This window comes from Serinus canaria, chromosome 2, assembly GCF_022539315.1.
Source record: "Serinus canaria isolate serCan28SL12 chromosome 2, serCan2020, whole genome shotgun sequence".
NCBI classification, from domain to species: domain Eukaryota; kingdom Metazoa; phylum Chordata; class Aves; order Passeriformes; family Fringillidae; genus Serinus; species Serinus canaria.
Window position 1 is genome coordinate 117,938,412 of NC_066315.1, and position 26,124 is coordinate 117,964,535.

The 26,124-nt window shown below is 37.9% G+C and overlaps 1 protein-coding gene across 1 annotated transcript in view; it reads left to right on the plus strand.

The window, feature by feature from the left end:
* PREX2 (phosphatidylinositol-3,4,5-trisphosphate dependent Rac exchange factor 2) overlaps nt 1–26,124 on the plus strand; it is a 170,010-nt gene that overhangs the window by 128,224 nt on the left and 15,662 nt on the right. The window contains exons 36-38 of the mRNA XM_050971175.1: nt 11,656–11,722; nt 13,716–13,906; nt 25,532–25,634. Coding sequence (XP_050827132.1) covers nt 11,656–11,722; nt 13,716–13,906; nt 25,532–25,634 — 361 coding nt within the window. The remainder of the gene's footprint in view (nt 1–11,655; nt 11,723–13,715; nt 13,907–25,531; nt 25,635–26,124) is intronic.

Consider the following 26,124-nt stretch of genomic DNA (forward strand, 5'->3'; position numbering starts at 1 on the left):
GTTGTGACTCACAGCTCTGATCAGTTGCTAAGCTTCAAGGCTTAGTTTTATAAGAAGTTACCATGAAAAACTTATCATTAACAAAAATTACCATGAGTATCTCTGCCCAGTCAGAAGTACAGGAAAAGAATGTATGTTTTTTTCAGTTCTCTAATGTCTGACTAGAACATTCAGTAATTGATTTGTTTGCTTTCTGGTGAACTCTACCCATTTCTTAAGTGCAGCACAAACAGCTTCAGGAAATAACAGACAAAATGTGAAGAGGAGAAACAGAAAAGCAGATGCTTCATTCTTGTTCTGCTATTTGCTAGCCTGTGTAGGTGTTTGGCCAGGAGAATCTAATGAAGTAACTACAGCAGCAAAAGATATTAACATTTGGGTAATTGCTCTAAAGAAAAACAAAAAAAGGAAATTAAATATTCCCTGGCTACATACTCAAGTGCAATAATACTTCACGTGGAAGAAATCCTCCGTGCAGCACCTCTTAATCAGTAATAAGTCATCTAAGATACAACCCATAAGCTGTCCTTTCTCCATAGAAAAGGAATGTGCTGCTTGCTTGTTCAATGACCATCAGTTTATAATCTCTCCATCACTACAGCAGCCAAAAGCAAGTGGGAGCAATGGCAATGGAAAAAGTGTGGGAGAAGAGCAGAGGGACTAGTGGGAAAGAAAGCAATGTTTGGCAGTGACACTGCAGCCAAGGCATCCATTGATGAGAACTCAGGAAACAATTTAAACTTCTTTTATTCCTGATGCATTGAGTTAATAATGCTCCAATAATATTGTGAAATAAAAGAGACCCCTTGGTTGTGTATGGTCCCGGCTGCAAACAGAGATGTTGGCTTAGCTTGGTGTGTACCCAAGCAGGAGAGTAAATTAAAAATGAGTAGTGTCTTTGCTCAGCTACCTCTTAATTTCTTGTAGTAAAGTCTTGTTAAAGTTTTAGTACATAGAATATTTTTGGGTGATGGATCTCATACAGATGTGTGCTTTAAAAGGATTAATATATAGATTATTTATTAGAATGGATGAAAAGAAATATTAGGGAATTTTTAGTGGATTTCTGGAAAGATAGCCATTAAGTCAAGAAGCTGAACCTTTGCTTTTATTGCAGAGGTCATTCATTACTCTGGAACTCTGACCAGCTTTTCTACAGTATCAGAACTGATGCAATAAATCCAGGTGCAAAATTACACTCCTTGACACTGATTTGAGCATCATTAAAAAAGCTGCTGTCTTTCATGGTTCTTGCTTTGGGGCTTTTTCAAATACTACCTCAGCTATGAAATAGTCTTTGATAAGATCATCATTTTTATGAGAATGCATGAAAGACAGTTGAAAATTGGTTGTAGAATTTCATGCTTATGTGGAATGGAGGAAATGTCCCTTCATCTTCTGGAATGGAATTAACCCTAGCTATTTAAATCTTATTAGTAAAATAAGGGAACTTTTGTTCCAAGACAAGCCCAACTTGAGTTCTTCTGCAATTCCTGAGGCAACATCTCTTATTAGTAAAATAAGGGAACTTTTGTTCCAAGACAAGCCCAACTTGAGTTCTTCTGCAATTCCTGAGGCAACATCCTCTATGCCAGTAGTATGCAGGAAGTGCTTTATTGAAATAAAAATGTTATTTCAAGAAAATCAACAAAACAACCAATACCTAGTTTATGAAATTTCAGTTTGCTGAGAAATTTTCAGCATCTAACCACAATTATTCTTAATCATGCTGGATTTTTTTTTCAAATTGCAGTTATATTTATTTATACTATTTATATTTATAGTTCACCTATTCTGTTTCTGTGACACCGATAACGAAAATAAAGTTATGTTCAAATTCTGTTTGAGAACTGAGCTGGTGCTAGTAGTTGCCTGCAATGTAAATTGAACCTGATCAAATTGTTTGCTAATCAGGAACATTCAGTACATCCAAGTGAAAGTAATTAGGTCAGCAGAGATTTTCAAGATCTTTATTACTATGTGTTTGATAGCTCAGCAGTTGTCTTTTAATTTAGCAGCATACTAAAAGAACCTGTCTATCTGACCACTGTGGAGGTCAGTGTTAAGTGAGACCTTTCTGTATTCTCCTTCCTCCTTCTACTTGTCCCCATCTTCCTCCTTTGGTACTCCTCAGCTTTCAAACTGGCTTTTTTCATCCTGAATCTTTCCTTTTGCTGTTACAGATACCAGATACTATTTTGCTTCAATAGTGCAGGACACAATGGTGTTCAAATCCTTAACTACTACAAATGCTGGTAGGAATAACAAAATCTCACAAATGCAGTATTTACTCAGGTGGCTTGGTTGATTTAAATATTGTCTTGCAAGTCTTGAGTCATGTAATTATAAAAACATGAGGGTAAACTTAAAGCAGGAATGCTTCAAAATTACAATTTAAGAAATATTTGTTTAAGGTACATTCTGTCCTTTGAATATGGGCTTCATAGCTGATAGGGGTCTATTTCCTGCAGTAAGGTTCAGTATGCTAGCTCTTACTGCATTGAACAGAAATAAATCTTATGGTTTGTGCTCTGATGGTCAGATTGGTTGTGATGCAAGCCTGTTGGAAGCTGGGGCAGACCCTGACAGACAGGTTAGCTGCACGGCCATAGCTCAGCCAATCTTTGGACTGACCAGTGACTTCCAAGTAAAACATTTAGTTGGATATGAGATAGCTTTTTTTCCTTAGAGAAATAGGGTTTGGGGTTAGCTTCCTGCAAAAAGTAAGCCATTTTTGAAAATGGACTTTCAGTGCTAGAATGAAAACTTCTGTAATGTTTGTCCAAGTTATCATAGGTTTGGACTTGCTGGCCCAGGATGGGAATTTGAGTGTGCATTAGGAAAAAAACCTTGCCCTTTCAGTCTTCCTATCTCTGTGTTTGACATTTTATCAGATTAGTCTTTTTTTTTTTTTGCTGGTGGTGATTTTTAGGTTCTTTTTTGTAGTGTGAATTCTCATTCTGGGTAAAAGTTGTCCCTCCGATGACATTCTATTAAAATGCAGTTTTCTACAGGCACTTCTGGTTAGCTGTTTAATCAGAAAAGTCTGAGCACATCTGTGCTATAAGAGGTTTTTTTCCTGGATACGTCTGTGCACATAGGGGATGTGTCACAAAGGCAGAGAGGATGTTCAGGGCACAGGTCATTCAGCAGGGTGCAGGGCTGTGGCTGTACCAAGCCTGTTTCCAGCTTCTGCAGCGTCTCTGCAGCGTGCTTCGCTCTCATTGCTGACTGCAAGAGCAAACTACAGTGGTCTATAGGAGCTGAAAACTGCACATCAATAGGCGTGCTTGGATTCCTACACTGTCTATGCAGATAATTTTTAGCTAATAAGAAATAAGAGAAATTAATGGCTTTTAGATAGATGAACAGTTTTAATGCTTCTTCAGAAATGTATGCTTGCATTTAGATATCTAAGCCCCTTCAAAATCTGTTTTCTGATGTTATGGTCCAGGACTGGGGACATACAGAGGAAATGAGAAAAATAATAGATGAAGGTGAGGTCAGGAGAGTTCTGCTTTTCCATTAATTTTCTCTTATCCTCAGCATGGCACTTTCTTGTGACACCCCTGATTATATGATGACCCAGTTCTGTACTCCAAAGATGGGATCATGCTGTGGGAAAGACAGCTGAGGGCTGCTGTACATCCCCACCACTGGTGTGGGTGTTAATTACCACTGTATAGTAATTACCTCGCCTGTGCATCAATAGAGAAAGAAAGTCTGGAAAAAATGTTCCTTCCTTCCTGCCCACCATTCTGTGTGATTTGGAACTATTCTTTGAAGTCAGCTGTGTCCAGGCTTATTGGCAGCTACTTGTGTAGACAGTTGTACAGCCATAATAGAAGAAAAATTAAAGCAAGCAGTAAAGGGAAAAAAAAAGGGGGATTTCGTTTGAGTTTTCTTGTTTTTTTTGTTGGGTTTTCTCCCTATGTTGCTGCTTTCTTGGGAGGTAAATGCAAGTCTGTTATGCTAAGGAAGCAATTATAATCAGTGAATCTAACGATAAATGATTTAGCTAACTACCCTCATTACACTGAACATCTGATTACACTGAATGTAATATTTTTCATTTTAAAGAGTTTCATTTACAATGTAACTTCAAACAATTTTTCTGTCTGAAGCCTCCTGTATTTATTTTATGTCATAAGTAATCTTCCACAGAGCAATGGCAAATTTACTTGAGTTCTTTATTCAGGGATGTTACAATTCGGGAGGTTTTCATGTTGTTGGGGTTTCTTGTTTCTTTTGATTTTCAGAAAGATTAGAAAAGGAAACTATTTCTGCCCATAGAATATCTGCAAACATGGAACAAAATCTGAGGAATGTAGCATCTTTTTTATTTATGCACACACGTATACACGCACAACAGCCTCTCAAGCTGCAGGCTTCTTGACAGATCAGTATTTTCTGTATCCTGTATAATTTAGTCAAGGCAGAAAATAGATGAGATGGCACTCATGGCTTGAGGCTGAACTAAAGTTCTCTAATAGTTGCTTTGCTATAAATGAATTACAATGTCATAAAGGATGTATCCACTTAAAGTTGGTTAATTACTATGAAAGAAAGAACTTGTTTGTCTCTGAAACAAAATGATGAAGCCTCAAGGCAATACCTGCATTATCAAAAAGGCTAGATCGTGTATCAATTCCTGTAGTAAATACAATAAAATCCACCTTAAGGCTGACAGACTCTTGCCCCACTGTTTCCTGTGGAAAGCTTTTCCAAAGCAAATGCTCAAGTGGTCAAGAAGCTTATCTTGCTTGTCCTTGTGCTGCTCTTGTCCTGTGCTGGGTATTTTCTTCATGTTTGCTCAGCTCAGTGTGTGACATGTTAATGAGCAACTATCAGTTTCTGTCATTGCCATCAAATTTAGAAGAGTGATGTGAGGAGACTTATGGGTGTCAGAGAGTGATGCTGTGATAGCATTTTCTTTTTGTTACAGTGAGATATTTCTAAATCACATACAAAAACTGCTTCCTGGTATTCCTGGTATACCTATTTGATACACAGCTTTGTGTTCAAAACATCAGCAGTAAAGCTGGACTGCAATACTACACAGACAAATTTATCATCTATTTCCTATGACTATAAACATTGGAAATTTAATGACTCTTAGATTTTTAAGATGTGGTTCCAAAGGTCTAGAAATTTGTGACGTAATTCTCTCTAAATGCAGAATCTTTAACTGAAAGTTAAGCATTCACTCTGAAAGATATAACAAAGAAATAATAACTGAGTTTGTCTCCTGGTGAACTTAGTGAGAAGTACTTTAGATAGAACAGAAATTAAGATTCATTGCATGTAAGTGAAGCAAGACCAGAGAGAATAGAGAGATCCTGGGAAAAGCAAATGAAATTTGTCTAGCTGGTCTAAAAGATATTGCCAGATGGCTTGAATTTAGGTTTGGGATTTTTTTTTCCTTTTTCCATGCTGTGCTCATTCTATGAATATAAATTAATTGTTTCTTTAGACTTTGGACAGAATAGGATCAGTATTTATTATCAGTAGTGTTCTGTAATTGAAAGTTATGAGTCTTGGTAGATTATATGTACTGACTCTGCTCACTGAGGTGGACATCAAGTCCATCCTGCTTTCCTTAACTGTTGCAAGCACAGAGAATGTGTATCTGCAGTGAGCAGAGGTTTCTTTCACTCCTGGTCACTGATAGGAATCCAGCCCAAGCCTACAGTAGTTGAAGCCCCTGCCACATGATGATTAGTTGGCACGTTGTCTCTTTAAACAGTGTATTCCATGTGTGGAATATCCAGAGCTAAAAAGGAGACATCCATTGTCTGAAAGAGAAATGTGGAAGCAATTACTTAGCATTATTTGGTTCAGTGTGGATTTGGCTGTTTTTACAGTGATGGGAGAAGCAGGAGGGCACCTGTAACTGGTCTGTGGTCGAAGAACTTCCCTTTCACATCACAAATAGGATGGTTTCAAGTGACTTTGGATGTAGGTAGAGACGCTGGAGACTAAATAATGGAAAACAGGTGAAAAGTGGGCAGTATTACATAGAGCAAACTGGACCTTTTTTCCCTTTTTTTTTTGTCATCCATGACTTTTTGTCTTCACATTTCTATGCTTACATGTATTTAATCCTCTGCTCTTGTGTTTACAAAGGTTTAAGAGTAGGGCTGTGAAAGGCCTTCTTCAATAGCAGGACTGTTGCTTTGCAAGCATCCTCCTCTGTTTCTGCCTCAGATACTTGTGCTTATTCTAGTGCCAGTTGCTCAACGTACTTTACTGATAGGCTAAAGATGGTTTAAATCGGTGGGAGACCAGTAGTTTAGCCAGATGCTGCAGTCTTGCAGGAAAATGAGGAGCATTATGGAGATTCCTCCCCTTAGTTTAAGAGTTTCTTGGGAATTTGGTTTTCAAGAGTTGAGAGTTTGTGTCCCTGTTGTACTCCCAGTCTAGTCCACTAAAGCAGATTTTTGCCAAGGAAGTCCTTAAGTTTCATTTCTTGAAATTTTCTTAATACCCCTCCCCACTTGTAAGTATTTAAATGCATTATTAAACCTGATTAACTTTTCTCTTCTCTTTGTATTTTTCTTGCCTCACCATACAGTCATATCCCCTTCACCAAAGCCTGCACTATTTCCCACAGTAGAGGGAAATAATGACTGTCCTGTTCGCAGCCAGGACAGGGTTAATTTTTGCAGCAGCCAGGAAGGCCATGGCTAGGACCTGGAGATTGTTCTAGACCACCTTACATCATTGCCAGGGGCAGGGGAAGGGAGTCTCTTCCAAGGAGAAAGGGTTCTTTCTAGTGGAGTAAATGTGGTGCTGGTCCTGAGCCAGAGGAAGCATGGGGTGGCATGGCTGTGGTTGGATTGTGGGCTCCACAGAGACCATTTTTGTGTGGGAATCAGTCTTTCTTCTGTACACTTTTGTCATTAATATTGTTGCTCTTACTGTTTGTTTTCTTGGCCCACTGCTGTTTCTAGTAAATTGTTCTTATCTCAACCTGTGATCTTTACCTTTTGTGTCCCCAGTTCTCCTCTCCAGCTCCCTGCAGGGGATCAGGGAGTGAATGATGGTGCGTGGCTTGGAGTGTTTCAGAGGAAAGACTGAACTGGAGAATACAATTCCTAAACCATTACATCAGTAGGGACTGACAAAAGCTGGTGATGGGGTTATGCCAGGAATCATAGAATTGTTTAGGTTTGGTAGGTCTTTTCTTAGGAAAAGACCTTTAAGATTGAGTCTAACTGCTAACCCAGCACTGCCAAGTCCACCACTAAACCATGTCCTTGAGTCCATGTCTACACGTCTTTTGAATACTTTCAGGGATACTGACTCAATCATGTCCCTGGGCAATCTGTCCCAGCTTTTCCTAATAACCAATCTAATCCTCCCCTGGCACAAACTGAGGCCATTTCCTCTTGTTCTATCACTCCTTGTGTGGGAGAAGAGGCCAACCCCCACCTCATTACGAGAAGAACAGTAAGATCTCCCCTGAGCATCCTTTTCTTCAGGCTAAACAACCCCAGCTCCCTCAGCTGCTCCTTGTAAGACTTGTGCTCCAGGCTTTTCTCCTTCTTCATTGCCCTTTTCTGGACATAGTCCAGCCTCTCAGGGTCTTCCTTGTAGTGAGGGCCCCAAAATTGAGCACAGGATTGGAGCTGTGGCCTCACCAGTGCCAACTACAAGGGTGCTAGAACCTTACCAAGGGATAGGGCTTACTGAGTTGCTTACTCATGAAATATAAGCTCATGAATATATACATGATTAGAGCCACATGGTACTAAAGTTTTCCTTTAGTACTGCACTTCAAAAAACTGCACTTCAGTTTTCACAATAGTTGTGAGAGGTCAAAATATTATTGAATATGCTCTTTGACAATTTAAAATCATGGCACTATCATGAAGCTTTTCTGTTAAAATGAAAACTTTCTGTAACCACTAAGGATGCTGGTGATGCTGTGCATAGGATTGTATTGCTGACAGATGCTAGGAGTCATGATTTAAAATTGCTGAGTCTTAGCATGGGTTGAGATGGTAATTCTACTTGGTAATTTATCATTTATTGAGATTGGCCGTTTAGTGGAAGGATACATGAATTAATTTGCTATAACAGAAAATGGACACGTTTACTACAGAAAAAATTGAACTTTTACATCTATATTAGATGTATATAAATGCATTTACAATGTATTAATTTATATACATACACACATATATACAATAAGTATGTTATGCACACTCTCACCTGTGTGGTTAAAAACTAGATGGCAGAACATTGTTATTAAATTGTTATTAAATAAATACAGAATTTTTATTAAAGAAATACAAAAGTTTGTGTGCACATAAATACAGAAATAGAGAGATGCTGTTTATCTGTGTAATAAATATATGCTTTTAATTCGAGCTCAAGAAAATAATTAGGGATTCCCACACTTCCCTACTCCACACCTCTGTTCTGATGTGTCCTTTCTCAGATTGCTGACTGTGCTTTTCTATATGGTCTTCAATATCTTGGGACTGAGGGTTAAAAAAATCTAGTAGAATTGAGATCCATTTCCATGCTTCTGTTGAGGACAGTAGGAACTAATTTATATGTTTGCCTCACGGGTTGTGGAAATAAAATGCTAAATTCTTCTGTGCTATAACATCAAAGCAAAACCTTTCTAGAGCAGAACCATCAACTTGGTGGTATTTAATGCCATAACCCAGTTACCTCCCCCTCCAATTATTTCTCTACTATCCTTCTACTTCAAAAAAAAGATTAGAAATACCTAGGATAACCCTGTGGGCTTAGTGGCACAAGAAATTGAGCGTAAGACTAAACACTTGGATTTGCTTGAATTATCTTTCTGTTCCAAGTTACTCAGGAATGCGTCTCTGCAGGTCTGAAACCTTCTTAGGGTTCTGTTTGCAAAATTTCAGTTTTCAGGATTTTATACATGTCTGTGTCAGCTTTGGAGGGTACCCTGTAAAATGCTTCACTAAGAAAACATCAGTACTGCATTTCCTTTGTACTCAGGTTGTGGGAAGACATCTTGGGAAAGCCTTTATCTTTATGAGAGATTTTACTTTTTGAACCCTAAGATGTCTGTTACCTTATCCTGGTGTTAGTTTTCCTTGAGATACTTGTCCCTCTTATTTGACATTGCTGGGTAGGGGATATCTTACAAAAGTCAAACACAGCAATAGTCCTCAGGAGATGTATTGTGTATTGGATTATCTACCTTTTCTTTTTTTTAAGGAAGGCTTTTCTGCTGGATCTTAGAGAAATTGCAAGGCTTTAAAAGCTAAACTAACATCACATTTGGAGACAAAGAACTATGATTTCATTCTGGTTCATTTCAAATGGATTAGAAAATATTGTCCCAATTGGGCACCATGCCAAGATTGCCATTAACTTTTCCCATAAAATATGATTAAGGACCTTAACAAGCATTTAGTAATTAAGCGAAGTGCTTTGGAAATTTATATGCTGTCCACAGGTAGTCATGTTCTGTAAAATACTGAAGACAGTTTTTATGAAAAGCAATAAAAATAAAGCACTTGAGAAACATCTGGGAGTGTTATCTGATGGGGAAGGAATAGTTTCACTTGTAACAGGATATTTTTGTATTTAAAATGAATGTTGTGTAAAGTTGATTTTTTGTTTGGGTGTTTTTAGGTTAGTGAATAATTGCCTGAATTAATGGAGGAATTCCTATAACCATATATTCCATTCCAGTATCTGTGTTGCCTCATTTTATACCCTGAGTTAATTATTTTCCATGTACTCCATTAATTAGTGTACTGTTCGACATTTGGTTTCTGGTTTCATTTAATGCAGATGAATTTGCTGGAATAACAGTCCAAAGAGATGGGATTGCTGAACAGTCTCTGAATGAAGCAGATTTTCCTATTGTATGGCAGGAAAAAGCAGTGTAGGCTTTCAGCCTGATAATGTTCAGGGGAGAGCAGCGTGAGGCTTTGTTTTGTAGCTTTTCTAACAAAGAAGAAAAGGTTGGTCTGCTGCTGCTGAGGTAGCTTTTATGTGCTGTGGCCACTCAAAGTGATTTATGAGTAATTTTCTCTACAAACCTCTTTTCCTTTCAATAGTGTCCAGCTTCCTTTGACACAGAGTGCATTGAGGATCATGCAACAGGCTTAATGGAATAACAGAACTAGATTATCTTTGCTGTGCTCTCTGAGGGAATTCATTCGAACCTTAAATTTGGGAGAATTTGTTTTTCAAAACTACAAACAGCAAACAAATAAAAAATGAATGGATTTTTTTAAATCAACTCAATTATTCCAGATAATTCAAGGTATTCAGATCTGCAGTCAGCACCCCTGCCCAGCAAGGGTGGAACAATGTATCTTCTCTCCTAGATGAAATAATAAAATAAGAGGGGGAGCAATTTTTAGCCTTGTGTACTACATGAGTCAGTGCTTTAATGGCTGGGGGATCCAGCTGATCTTCTTGTTTGAGAGCTAGGATGCAAGAAGACAATTTTTTTAATTGGGTTTTTTTTTTTTCATACTGTAGAGCAACTGAAATTTGGCTGCCAAAGTCCTTAGTTCCAGCCTGGGTTGTGGCTCACTTGTGACCTTCAGTCAGGTCTGTGCCTTGAGCACACACAGTGAAGATAGATCACAGTGATACCTTGAGGTTGTCACTAGAGAATCTCTCTTTTTTTTCCCTATGTGTTCCACAGTTCAGTTGGATTTCTCTTGTTCTGTTTCATTTAAATGTTGCCCAGAGTTTCTGCATTAGTAGCTGCTGTCTGGCTCTCACTGGTAGGGAAGCCTACCAAATATTTCTATTTTCAGCTGCCACAGGAAATTTTAGGACCTTTACTACCAGCAGACTGAGTTTTGTGATCAGAGAAACGTTGAATGGTTTGGGTTAGACAACCTTCAAAGATCATCTGGTCCAACCTCTCTCCCTGTCTGTCTGGCAGTGACAGACTTATTTAAGTTTTTGTGTAGAGGCAGTAAAACCTGTGATCTTATCACAAAGATATGTGTGATATTTACCTATGAGATGCTTAATGATCACTCCTCTGTGGTGAGCAATAATGTGCTTGTAAGTGGGAAAGTTAAAACAAAAATTCCTCTAGGGTTCCTGAATTGAAGAAGACATGTATAATGCATATTTGTCCCCTGTATGCTTTTTTTGTTTCTTTTTATATTATGAACATATGTTTCCTCTGTCAGTGCTGTGTTTCATGTTGGGGATTCTGCTTTTTTGTTACTGCACTTATATACAGCAAATATAAACAAACCTTGTAGAATGTGAAGCTCAGGCACTGTTTCTATGCCAGTTTTCCCAAAGTCACTCATAAAATCTCTACAGTTGCCACAAACCTTTTTTTCATGGGTAGCTTTGTTGAAAATCACTTTCAGATCCCCTGCTTTTTCTGATAACTGATGTTAAAATTTTGCACTGTACTGTCAAAGGGCAGAGGGACAGATTTTGTCTCCAGAATAAAAAAAAGTTATTTGTTTTATTACTTTTTATTTAATTACTTTAAAAGAAGGAGTGATAGTGCCTCTTGATTATTGTATTACTCCTTGATCCTCTCTTTCCATAAGGTAAAAAACACTCCAAACTTAGGATGGTGTCTAAGAATAGTCCCTTGTAGAAATTTTGCTCAGGACTTGAAACAATTAGTTTTTGCCTTACTCTGTCTGTTTGTTCTTTCAGAGCATTCTACCTGGACAAGTCAAACTTGCCTCCAAATTCAACATCTAAAGCAGCTTATATTGATAAGGTAAATAAAAATGTTAAGTGCCTAATTAAACTCTGCATGTTACACACTGTATTACCGAGACTTATTCCATCAAAAATGTAATTGTTTAAAGCTGGGGGGAAAGGGGGAAAGGAGGAGCTCTCTTGCAGCTTTTTGTCCCACCTGTGTTTTTTGGGGTAGGTGGTACCATGTGCTTCTGATTAAAAGGTGTGGCAGGAGGGTATCTGGGTTTGAGAAGAGGAATCATTACCTCCCTTTTTCACTGTGCTTTCAGAGCAATGCTACTACCCTAGGACCATGTGGGGTAGGATGGGGGAGTCAGGTGCAGGCAGAAATTCTTTGTTCTGAAAGCTGGAAGTGCTTTTCCAAATTAAATACTCCTTCAGCATCCTGCTCAGAAGACTTTCTTCTGAATCTTCTTTTTTAGGCTTTCTTCAAATGCTTTCATCTGTCTTTAAACCTCTGTGACTGAGAGATCCCAGGGGCTATAAAAATTCATTTAATGCTCTCTTCCCTCGTTGAAGAGTTAATTCCTGTATTGCACCCCAGCAGGGGAAATAAAGAAATTCTTGGGGTCTTGCCTGTGAAAGTGATTGAGCTTCTATGGCTTGAGAAATAACAGTGCTCATCAGCTGAGCTCTATGTCAGACTAAAATTTTATGTCAGTATCAGCCCTGGTTTTAACAGACTGGTGGTTCCTGTTTCTCGGATCCATGCAGGACTGTACACGGGGGAAGAAGGACATTTGCCACTCCTTCCTGGGGAATCAGACTTGTCTAGCAGTCACAGGTGCAGCAGGGAATGTTAGCTGTGAGGGAGGTGCTTGTTGCCTCTAAACCTGTTCCCTGTCTATTTCAGCAAAAAGTTCAAGGGCAAGAGCAAAGCATCTCATAATCCACATCTGACCAAGGGATGCTAGGTTAAGCTAATGCATTTATTTTGCAACTGGAGCAAGCCAAGAGTGAGTGCATGATCCAGTTTTGGCTGCACCTTTCACTTCATTGTCCATAGCTCTGCATTAGTAGATGACACCAGCTAAAATGAATTTAGATTTAGATGCAAGTTAATCCAGTAGGACCTAAACCAAGTTAAATTTGCTTGCACCCAGGTTAAAATATGCTAATTTTTATAGGTGATTTTCTTGACATCTATACATTTCAATGAAATAACTGTCATAAGACCAAGTGAGGCTGTTGTTTCTCTAACTAGTTAAAACTGTCTTTAGGGAATTAATCTGTCTTTCAATAGATTAATTATTTGAGTAGCATGGGGATTTATTTGAATCATTAAGTGTTTCTGGAATAAAGAGAAGTGGGAATTTGGAATTAGGTGGTCTGAAAAATTGTATTGTGAACATCTCATTTAGACAAAGCACCATGAGATACTGGTTTTCATTGCTAGACCACTTTTGAATGCTTCTCTTCTGACACAAGCTTTGCACTTGAAAGCTGCCTTCTTTACTTCATTTATTCTTAGTACAGTAATGCTGGGATTATTTTAAGTCTTACTACAAATTTAACTGGTTTTGCTTTGTAGTATATTTTTGTCACATCTGTTAATTTTTATTTTTTGATGTTAGTCAGGATTAGGAACTAGACATTTGACAAATAAAAGACAGCGTTGTCATAAATGTAAGCTGATTTTCTCAGCAAGTCAATTAAGTCTTGGTATCTTCCTGTATATGTGTACAGTTGTATGTTGCTTCTTTATGTCTTCCCTTCTTTCCCAGTCCATTAATGGAAACAGCACTCATGGGTAAATTGAGTCTATTGAAGTGAAAAACACTTCCATAGGCAGGGACTGGGAAGGAAACAGTCAGTGATGGGAAGAACTGAAAAGCTTTAGGAAGTTGTCGTGTCTCAGAATACTCTGTGTTTGGTATTTATGTCATGGAATTTGGCTTTCTCAGCCAGACCTGGTGTTCTACCTGCATCTCTGATGACTTGCTCTGATGGAGTATTTCACGTGCGCTCAGGAGCAACTATTCAGATACCTCTCTGTTCCTCCCTCGCAGCTGATGAGGCCTCTCAATTGCCTGGAAGAGCTGTACCGGCTCATCGGGTCCTTCATCCGCTCCAAGCGCACGGCCGCCTGCGCCTACACCGCCTGCAGCGCCTCCGGCGTCGGGCTGCTCTCGGTCTCGTCCGAGCTCTGCAGCAGGCTGGGAGCCTGCCACATCATTATGTGCAACAGCGGGGTTCACCGGTAGGACCAGTGGTTTTTTCCTCCTTTTTTGGCAGTCAGGCACTCCGTCGCTGCAGGTTGAGGACTGCTGCTCTTTTCAGAGATGGATCTTACATTAAATATCGAATATCTTACATGAAATAGCAGGTGCACTTGAAAGATTTGTGGAAATTCTAGAACTGTGCTTGCAGTGATTGGCAGAAATGGACAGTACAATTTCTTTTGGTTTGTGCAGTTGTAATGAGATTGTTCCCCATTCAATTCAGTAAAAGGCAGAAACCTTAATTACTAAAGTAGAAAGAGGAATGTTACCTAGGTGAACAATACGTATGATACTGAACTCATAATACAGGCAAGAAATGCTGAAATTTTTATTTACTTTGTATGGTACAGGGAATAATAGTAGAGCTTGACTCAAGGAAACAAGATGATGGATTCAAGGAAATTAAGACACATGCATTTCTGCAGGTGCACCTTATGATAATGAGAGGTTCAGCCTGAAGAATGGTTGATGCGTTTAATACAATACCAAAAATTAGACTGACCTATGGTCAACTGAACTTTGTCATCAACCCTAAGAGATTTTAATAGACAAATATATATATATGACAATAGTATCACCACAGAACTCTCTAGTACTTAATCGTATTTGTCACAGGCAGCAATATATCTATGTTCCAGCTGGGCAAATTACAATTTTTTGGGAGAGTGTACCAAAAAAGTAAAGACTAAAATTTGAGAGAGAGAAAAACCCCCAAAACCAAAAGAATTAACATAGCAGTCTGATACTAAAAATTTGCTCTTCTCATGAGAATTCTAAACTGTAGATCGGGGTAGCAGTATGTTAAAAATGCTGCTTAGTTTCTGATCTATAGAAGTCCTTATTTTAGCAGAGTTGGTTACCAATACCTTGAGTTAGAATGAGCAATACTTTCTCCTGATTTTAAGTAAAATCTTTTCTTCTGAGGAGTTTTGAGGAGGGAAGAAGAGAAAAGGCAATTGCAACATAAGCAATGCAGATTATCAGGCATGAAAAAAAGGAAAAGCTCCATATACAGCCAAAAAAATTAACTTGTATTAAGAAAGTGTTTGCCATTTGAGAGTTGGCAACAGAGTACTTGTATTACTCTCTGTCAGTGATAAAAGTGCACATAACATACTGTATACTGTACTCAATTTTAGGGGATAGCAGGAAAAAGCTTTGTTATGTAACAGTAGTCATTATATCAGAGGAAGATGCAAATGCTGTGGAGCATGGGGTGTCCTGACACTGTTGTTTCAGAAGACCATGAGGCTGTACAGCTTTTCTCCTTGTCTTGCTTTCAGTTTCATGTCTTATGTGATTAGAAAAGGCATCGGGCATAATTCTGATGGGTTTTTTTAAGCTGAAAAAAGACTGCCTCTGAGTTTGATCATCATTTCATGAATTTGTCAGTACATTTGTGCCAAAAATTCTGATAGTTTAAGACTGAAGTCAGATCTACCCAAATAAACTATTGCCCTGTAGTGTGTGGGTCACAAATTATTCAGAATAATTTGGTGGCTGAATAAGATCAGGTTTGCTTAAATCTGAACATGAGCTGTTCTCAGATGAAAATGAATTCATTGTCAGATTTCTACTCAAAACTAGGGCTAATTCAAAGGTAAAAACTCCTAAAATGTCTATAGAAGTCTATTTTTTAACCACAAAAAATTAGAAAATCAACATATTCGTTTTAAAGACTGTATTATGAGTATGGGAATGGGATTTAAAAGTGTTATGTGTGGGTTTCTGTCTAGATGTTAAAGGATTCATCATCATCTATTTACATAAAGTAAAGGTGCAAGATGCTTTTCTCTAAAGCATGACAAGTTCTACATTACAGTGAGTCCATTTGAGTTTTGATACAAGATACTGCTACTTCATTTGTGCATTAATACTGCCTTTGTGGCTACCATCTGTTCAGAGAAAGAAACACCAACTCTTGGCATTATTGGAGATATTTCAAGATAAGCCCTCCAGGAAAAATGAATGGGCTACTTGAGAAATTGTGTAGGTATTCAAGGGTTTGTACCTGGAAGTTCAGAAGAAAACTGATGTATTTAGAGACAAGAAGGGTTTAATTTACTCTTCTAAGGGAAATAAATCCCTTTGAGTTGTTAAAACTAAGAAAATTTTTTAACAACAATTTCCTGAAATTGCTGTTGCAGATGCAAACTGGATAGATTAAGAAGTTTTTCTTTAGCATTTGGAGTCATATAAAGTCACTTCATGTGCTGTTTTCTCTTTCTGGTCTCTCTAGTACACCTCTCTACAGTCCAATACTAAGTGGGCTTTGGTTTTTTGACATTCTGAAATTGCCTTTGCCCAGATAGAAAGCTTGCTTTGTTTCCAGCTGGTTTTGGTTTGCTCCGGGAATTTTGTGCCCAGCATTTCTAGTGCTAAATTCTGCAGTGTTTTTGTGGACCTACTCTCTCCTTGGTGCTCTCAGAGTGGAACAGTCTTGCAGCAACACGAAATTCTGTGAGGAGGACACAAGAGGAAAGAGTAAGATGCTGCATGTGATCATGCAAGTAATCTTGAAGGCTAAATTCTTCTGGTTTTTTGAGTAGTATTTAATCAGGGCAGATAATGTTGCAAAATAGAGTTCCTTAGCTTGTTAGCTAGTTCCTTAGAGTTCCAGCTACTGATTTTCAGTTAGAGGGGGTATATATCTCTAGTTGTACTCAGCAGTGTATCTGGCTTTCTGTGCTCTTAGAAATGAAATACTGTGAAGGCCATGATTGTGATCAGTTGCAGAACTTCACGTTTTCTGGGCCCAGATCAATGGCTCATGACTTTTTTAATACTAGGCCACAGATAGTAAATGAGTTGAAAACTGGTATTATCTACAGATGCTACTGGATGAACAGATGGGGGAAAGATGTGAATTTTTCTTGCAGATTAAATTTTGAAAATCTATTCATTTGTCAGTCTTGCCAGCTTAAAAATGAAGCTCAGCTTGGAGCAAGGCTCCCCCATACTTTCTTTTTAAAAGCCCTCATTTTAACTCAGTTTCTATGATTGGTCTTTAAGGGAGTGAATGTCTGAGAGTCTCTGGAAGAGTACAGGGTGCTCTACTCATGAACATCTTTCTTTTGTTCATGGGGAGTGGGAGCTGAGCAAGACATTAATCTGTCAAAGTTTAAATACATTTAATATATATATATATATATATATATATATACATATATACACACACACACACACCTTTTCTAACTCATTTTATTCATCACTAACTGAACTTATTGGAGAGCCCTTTTTGTGTTCTCTGAATTTAGGTGTCATGGATTGACAAGGGGGCAGGGGGAGGTTTTGCCACTGCTCCTACTAACCAGAAGCAAGTCCCAGATAGCTTGTGAGGGAGGCACTGGGTGACAGTCCAATGCAGAAGAGGCCAAGAACTATGAAACAGCAGCTTTGTCTGCTTTGACAGTGATTGCTGATCTCTGGATCAGCAGTGTCTTGGTTTCTGACTTCTCTGTGATCCATATTAAATTGCTTTTTACGCTGCACTAGGCTAAAACAGCTTGACAGAGTTCATACTTTCATCCCCATATCCCAGATAATGCTGGGGATTTTGAATTGCTGGTGATTGCTTTTCTTTGATTTTTATTACGACAATATGTTTACCAATTTACATTAAAGCCTGCAATCCTATATCTATTTCAGACAGCAGTTCTTTCCAAATACATTTTGAGCACCAGAAAACCAAGGATGGGGGGAGAATAAGTCCCTTTAACCTTCACTGTCCTGAGTGATGTGTGAGTGCCACAAACCTCCCTTGGATTATCATAAGCGAACATGCCTTGTTGATCAACAAGAGGAACAGAGCTCTGAATTAGTTTGAGAAATCAATAGTTTGCATTTTTATTTTACCTTTTTTGTCTTTCATAATTATATTTCTGCCTGCCAGCCAGCTGTCACCCTGTAAACAACGTTCTGCTTTCTTTGCTTGTGTTCATTCTGTTTGAAGTTGCTATCAGTCTGTACAAATGCAGGTGATGAAAGGCACTTTTAAATTTTATTGAATCACAATTCTAGCTCCTGCTTGAGGGAGAAGAGCAAGACTGCACTGCACAGACATGTCCTTGCCTTTTTCTGTGCCAAAATGAAATTAGGTGCAGCAGCTGCAGAAGTCTGTTCAGGGACCATAGGCCTTACAGGCTCAAAGGAATAATTTAAAGCATCCAAATGAAACAAATCCCAAGTTTATTTAAATTTTTGCGTTTCCTGGAGGATCAAGGGAAAAATCTTCAATAATCTTGATGAAACCCAGAAAAATCACAGTCTTATTTTCTTTTCTGAATTTTAATTTCCCCTGCAGAGATTCTCTCCTTAGTGTTACCATCCTTCAAGCAGTGGGGCTCTGGCTGGCAGACACTTGGCTGAAGAATGAGGCAGGTTTTGCCAAGTGTTGATTATGCTGTCTCCTGTAGCTGGCAGTGGTCCTGCAATCCAGCCAAACCTGCTTCATCTTCCACATTTTTTGCAAAGCAGAGTAGCACCATAAGCTGTCCATCATGGCCAGCTGCCTTTCTGTGAATCAAATCAAACAAGGTGAAAAATAGGTACCCTGAATTTGTGTTTTTGACATTCTAGCATAAGAATGCTTCCTTTCAGATTCAGAAATTTTCCTCTAAGAATTTAGTTCTGAGCTCAGCGAGTGCATGCTACAAAGAAAATCCTTGGAGTTTTGCAGCTGTATTTAGGCTATAAACTCCCTGGTAAGAAAGCTTTCAGGGATTGATGGGACTACTTTCAGGAGACAGGCTAGCATAGACTGAAAAACTAATCCATACCCTTCTCCAGCCATCTGGTCTTAACTGGGCTTTTAGTCCTGCTACCTTCCCATTTAGTCAAGATTCTCTTTTATTTTTTAAATGGTAGTTCTGTTATGTCTGTCTACAATTAGTATATTTTTATGATACCATACCCACTGAGGCATAAACAAACTTCTCTTTGTGTAAAATAATTACTTGGGATAATAGAGTATTATTTAGGATGGTAGAACAGGATAATTTAGAGCTTAGGATAAAAGGGTATTACATTCTGTGCTGGCTACTACCTAAAACCAACTAAATAATTTTGAAATATGTGAGAATTTGTCTTAAAATAAAATAGGCAAGACATTTAGCACAAATAGTGCTATGCTGTTCCTACAGCAGTAATTGTTTTGTTTTGCTCTATATTTGTCTTTCATAGGCAATCTGGTACATTTTTGCTTTTTCACCTCTAGTGTATCTATTACATACACTGGATGGACTTTAGTCTCACTGTTCTCTTGCATGTTTTAAATTCTGAGACACTATTTTGTTTAAAATGCAATCTGAAAATGCAGAGAAGTGCATTAAATGCAGTGAGACAGAAAAGATTAATCTCAGTCATTACTAGTACAGATTTGAAGGTGTGCTTTTTTTCTATTTGGTCTTTATTTAACATTATGGATGTTTAGCAGCAGGGTTGACACACAATGCTATTACTGTGCTCTCTAGAATCGTCCTTTCATGCTTCAGTTCTTGCACAATTGCCTTATCTGCAGTCCAGGTCTTTGAAACTGGTGTTTTTCATGCAAAATCCTCTACTTTACAATAAAAATAAAATAGGACCTCTCAAACAATCTGAAATTAAAAATGTAACCAGATCTGCTTTAATTTTTGGCATAAAGAGAGGTAAGTGAATAGCTTGAATTATTACAGGACAAGAAGTAAATTACAATTTCTTACTAGATTTACTTGCCTGCTTACAGAGGAAGAAACCTGTAATGGAAAGACTTTCTGCACAGAATGAGAGATCATGGCCAAAGCTGGGTTTTCAGATACCTTTAGATTGTGTTTGTTTATTTTTTCAAGTATGATGGAAAATGAGTAAATGAAAGGCATGGAATAGCTTAAAATTTTGGAAATGCTGTTCTCTCATCAAGCAAAGAACATTTAATAGTGAAATTGCTTCCTTGCAACATTTCCAGCTGACTAGAGGTGCTAAGATCTTACAGGAAAAATGATTGTGAAAAGATGCTCCCTGCAGTTTTTTAACACTGACAGATGATGTGCAGTGAAAAGAAGTGCCTTTTTTTTTCTTAATTTTTCTTTGAAAGTCTCTCTGTTTTAAAGAGGAAGGATACATACATTTATTTATGGAAATAGACTAGATGACCATAATCTTTAAATCTGCAGAAAAAAAAAATTAACATTACTTCCTTTGTGTTTACTACTTCATTATTAAAAATTACTAATATTGAGTCAAATAACTTTGATAAATATATGTTTTTAACCTACAAAAAAATTCATTAACCAAGGGTAGATTTGACATATGACTAATAGATACTTAGCTCCCAAGAATGATTCTCTGGCTTGATAAGTTCATGCCATCTACTTCAGTAAGTCAGAAATCTATTGGTAGTTTGTGTCTGAAAATATCTGGTAGAGCTGGGTTTGATTATCCTGTTGTAGGATGGTGAAGGTATGCCTGATAAGGGAGTAGGGATATCTTTATTCTGAGGTTGGCACAACTGTGTAACCACAGTGGTGTCTTTTGTGACTGAAACCCCTGCATGCTGATGCTTAATGGGTGAAAGGCAGAAAATCCCTTTCATCCCAGCAGAACAAGGGCTGCACAGGGCCATTCTGTGTGGTGATGGTGTGTGTTCCACAGACACCATCATTTTTGAAGTGTTGTTTTTGATTCAGAGTGGAATTAATACACTTCATGTGCATAATAATGGCTTTCTGTATGTTAGACTGGCCTTCAGGGGACAGGTTCCATCCACCACTGATTTTATAGTGGCCTTTCCACACTGGCAACATCTCAGCTTCACAAAGATTCATAAAGGGACTATAACCATGTCCTAAACTCCAGCAGGGTTCACTGGAATTGTGTAATACAGTATTGTAGTTTAGTGTATGATTTTCATGCTCTTTTTCTCTCTAATACTTCATGTTTGGCCAAATTTACCTCTGTTGAAAAGCAAGGCTGTTCAGCAAAGTTTCAGTGTATGGGCACAGAGAATGGAAGCTTCAGTTTTACTTTACATTTCCACAATGAGAACATCTAGGGGGTTGTGGAAGAATCTTCAATTAGGCCTGCCTATACTTTGTCCACCCATTTTTTATAGGCCTGAACAACATTCGTCTTAATTTTTAGTTTTATTGTGTCTATTTTCTTCTTCAGATTGTTCATCAGAATCAATTCATATTACCCAGCCATCACTATTAATTATAGACAAATGCCCCCAAAAATGTTTACCCCAAATTGATTTACTTAAACACTAAGTTTTTAATTACTTTATGCAATAATTTAAATAATATTCCTCCTATACATATTAATTTAAATGAGAGCAGAAAAAAAAAGATTACTTGTAGTGTAGTTGATATAAAAAGTGGTTAAACGTAGGAATGATTACCTTATGATGTACAGGAAGAAAAGTAAATAAAATAAGAATAATGGCATTAAATTACATGTTGAGTAGAAGCTTTAGTTTTTAATTAGACTAAGCATACATGCACCCTTTTCATATTTTTTTCCTGTTCACATAGAACATAATTCATTTTGACATCTCTGACTGTGGTAACTACTAAACCAATTTGTTTCACCTCATATTTTTTACTTAGGGCATTTTTCTAAGGGATGTTTTGGTGCATTTTTGGATGTAGAATGGCTGAAAGCCTAATTGAAAGCTGAGAATGAATTGGATGATTTAGATCCTTTTTACTCTGGAAAAGTATGTACTAAGTATGTACTTTGCTGCATGGCACCTCTGTAGGTAGTGAACACAAACTCAAAATTGTTTTTCCTTTCAGGTGATATTAGACAAACTGTTGTGAAAAAATCATTTTCTCAGAAAATTTCAGTCTGTATTTGTACTTTACAACTCCATTTTTCAGGATTGATGTGCATCTGTCCAGCCAATTTGCAGCCCTTTAGTGAAAATCACATTGGTGATAGAAAATCATTTAGTCTTACTTTTTCAGGCAAGTTCAGAATGGTTTGATCCAGAAGTTGTTTTAAAGTTTGTATTTAATCTTCACATCAATACTGTCATGACTGATGGGAGATTGGGGATAGTAGGCAGGAGCTGGGAGCAGCTGCAGCCCCTTCTGTTTCTTGGAAACCAAATGGATGAAATGAGGAATTCTCAGCTCTGTTGTCCTGGGAAATCCAAATGTCTCTGCCTTGCTGTTGTAATCTGTCAACGCAGGGAATTTGTCATTCTAACTGACATAAATTCTGAGATGATGAATTTGGCTCTTTTGTTTTTCTCACATTAAAAAAAAAGGGTGAGAAGAAAAGAGAGAGAGTCAGAACAGATTTTGATCTGTTTACACTGTTAAATCTATGGATTTGGGCTTTATGCTTCCCATAGCAGAATGTTATGAGGTTTTTCCCCAAATATTTTCCTTGTTTGGCTGGTCTGGGCTGATTGCATCCAAATGACCAGATACTTTCAGAGGTCAGAACTGCTTCCAGATTGCTTTGTAAACTTTAATACCATCTGTTTATCAGCTCTCAAAATGCAGGAGAAAAGTGGATTATTACTTACTGCACATATTTGCTGACAGTCTTTGATATTGAACTTTGCTCAGGCCACCAGAAGAACTTTACAAGATGGAGAATAACCAGATTTGATATTGTTTAATAAAATTTTAGAGGTTACATTGGTTTAAATTTGCATTTGCTTAATCTCTCCATGCTTGGCAGCCCTATTCCAGTAAAGACTTTTCCATGTTACCATCTGATGTTTTGTGTGTGCATTTTTTCTTTCACAGCAGGTGTCTAGGGGAGTTTGATTTGTGTAAAGGGATATATACTAATTAAAAAAACGATTTGAAGAGCTGGGAGAAAGCACCAGTATGTAGATAAATGAGTCACTTCAGCATAGTCTCATGGAAGGTTAATATGAGTTTTGTTAGAAGATGCCATCTCACTGATCTGGTGTTCAACTAAAATGACACTATTGGAGTGTTGCTGTTTTTTTTATTTAGAAAGTAGTAACCTTATTTCTTAATCACAGGACAAAAGCCATAATCTATAGTTTATATTTAACTCTGCCATTCATCAGACCTTTTATGTGCCAGAGGAGAAACACAAAATCTGGTAATATTAAATTGCATCTCTAACATTTGAAACAGTATATTCAAATGCAATCATGTCTCTGATGCTATTTTAACAATTTTTAACATCTGTTAATGAATAAGGTTTTTTTAAAAGAGAAAAATGAATGTATCTAACCAGCATTGCTCTAGGATTTCACCTCAAACTTAAAATGTTCTATTGAAGAGGTGTGATAATAATTAACATCATCACTGCTGTCATTGTGAGTGTCTTTGCTACTAATTTCATAGGACATGTTAAAAATACTATCCTTAGAATTGCTATTCTTACTTGCTGTGAAGAGAGATCTTAAATTTCAGCATATGTGTTTCAGAACTGTACTGTAGTTGTTGCCTACCTTCATAACAGCCTCTAAAAGAAATCTTTATTATGCTGTTTTGTGCTGTCTCTGCTTTCTCACTCTGGTTATGTCATTATCTACACACTTGGGAGCATGAATTCTGAATCATGGTTGGAATTGCCCAAATGTAGAGGCCTCATAATGTCCAGCATCATCAGCCATTTCATCAGGTTTCGATAGGGAGCAGCTTGGCAGCCTTTTTTCAATCACAAAATTGCACTTAATTCTTCAATATGACCTTCATTTAGAAGGTTCTTTTGTTAGTTTGATACATGCATGCGGAATTTAATTTTTTGATACTTTCAGTCTTAAGGGTTCCAGGAAGCTGGATTTCTGGGAAACTTGGCTCAGGAACTACTTGCTTGAGAGCTGTACTTTGAGCCCATTAATGCATATTATAACTACTGAGAAACTTTTTGCCCTTTCTGTTTGGCTTAGATTATATCTGTCAAGCTACATTTCAGATACTTTTGCTTTTTTCCACTGTCAGTAGAACAAAGCCTCCTTTGCAATCAAGTCTTGAAGGTTGGATGTTTAAATTTTGGTCCTGGCAAATATTATGAACATGTATTTTGTGCAATATTTCACTTTTCAAAGACAAGATGAAAACAGTGTTTAGAATTTCTAATCTGACATTTAGCTATCTTACACCTTAATCAAACACATAACAGAAAAGATCAATACACTCTTGCCTCAAGTTAACTGAGGCCAGTGTATACAAGAAACTGGGGAATGAAAATTGTCTCATTACTAAGGAAAATCACTTAGCTTATAAATTTTTTATGAAAGACCATTAATAAAGCTACAGATCAAATTTAGTATCCTCTATGCTCGCTTCTGTGAAACTTCTTGCAGTCCAGAAATTAGCTTAAGCAGTTTTTAAAATGTGTCATTTTGGGTTTGGGTTTTTTTCAGTAAGAAAATGAGTACAGACACATTTTTTCCTCCTACAGATCTTCTGCTCAGCAAGATAAGTGTTTGATTGAAACATATTGTCTGTTCTATGTGCATATATAAACTATGCAGAACACTTTGGTCAGAATTTTGCCAAAAGGGTGCTCAAAATTATAAATTAATAGTGTGTCTTAGTTTTATTATTTGAACTTGAAAATTACAGCTTTTGTCAGGTTCTGCTGAGGTAGAATAATTTTGTGTACAACCTATCTTTCTGGTTCAAGAGATTTGATTGTTTCAGTACTTTGGTAGTGAAGAGAAAAATCATTGAGCAATTTACTGGTGCAGAGTAGAGGCACTCTCACCTCTTGGGTTCTAGCAACCCTCAGAAATGTTCTTTCTAAAAGCACCTGTTTCTACTCAGGTGTTTTGTCGCTATCCATGAGTTTTCTACGGCTGTGGTCTTGGTTGCATGAGAAACCAACCATTTTTTCTTGTCCTCATAACAATGAAAATGAGATGGTGTCTTCAAAATTACTTTCCTACTACTTCTTGCCTGGTGTGCTGGCAGTTTGTCTGTCCTACTGCTTGAAACTTTTCTGGTTGCTCTGATGCAACAGTGACAGCCTTTCTGTTAGATGAGGAACCACAATCAGTTTTTGTCCTCAAGTGGTTTTTTGAAAAAGATTGGCAAACAGCACAGGACAGCTCATTTGAAGGAATGCAGTTTTCATGTATTTTCTTTTATGAAAGGGGTAAACATCTCTTAATTTTGCACTGCACTGATGTGCCAAGACATTGATGAAAATAAATTAATTGTAAGAGATTGGGATCCTGGTACCAAGCATTGGTCTACTTTAAGAGTGGAGGGGGAGGTAAAACATGCAGAAAGCACCTGAAAAGGGATTTATACAATTGCAAAAAAATTTTTTTTGGGTTGTTACTCTCCAAGTTGTGCGCTTGCCAAGCCAAAGTTTTTTATGTGGTTTTTTTGTGTGTTGTTTTGGGGATGTTTGGGGAGTTGGGTTTTGTTTGTTTGGGTTTTTTTCCTTAAGAACAAAACAAAACAAATGTATATGATTGTAAGTTGGCAAGAACACTTGTTACACTCAAAATCTTAGAAACCTTATACTGTTCAGGTAAATGCCTGCATGGGTGAGGGAGGTATAGGAGGCACTTCTACTATGTAATCTTTTTAAGTATTATTTTTTTAAAGAGGATAGATTTAAAAGCAGTTGTTTTGAGGAGATATCAGACAGCTGACCTCTTTCTCCCATTGCAGCTGCACTCTGAGTGTCACCCTGGAGCAGGCGATCACGCTGGCCCGGAGCCATGGGCTGCCCCCTCGCTACATCATGCAGGCGACGGACGTCATGCGCAAACAGGTGAGGTGCTTGCTGGGGGGGGTATAGGCACACAGCTTGTGGTGACTGGGAGTGGGGACTGAGTGTCCTGGTTTAGGGCAAATCTGGGAGAAAAACTCCAAAAGGGGGCCCCTCCAGAAAGCAAAGCCACAAAGCATTTCCTCGGAGAGAAGTGGAAAGAACCTGTTTATTTGACAGGCACAGCACCCCCAGCACACAAAATGAACAATACCGGATGACACTGCTCTTTCACTGCTCTGAAAAAGATGACAAATTCAGAAAGTCCCTCTTGAAAGTGGTCACTCTGTTATCAGTTCCTCCAGTGCTGGGGCAGCTGCTGCAGCCACAAGGTGCAAACTCTTGGTGTTTCCCAGGTCCCAGTCCGGAGCAGGTTCGAGTAGTTCCAAAAAAGGGAAAGGAAAAACAGTCCAGGGAAAAATTCTGACTGCTTAGCTAAACTAACTAATGAGCAGAAGCAAAAAGTGAGAGCAAAGCGAAAAGCCGGGCAAAA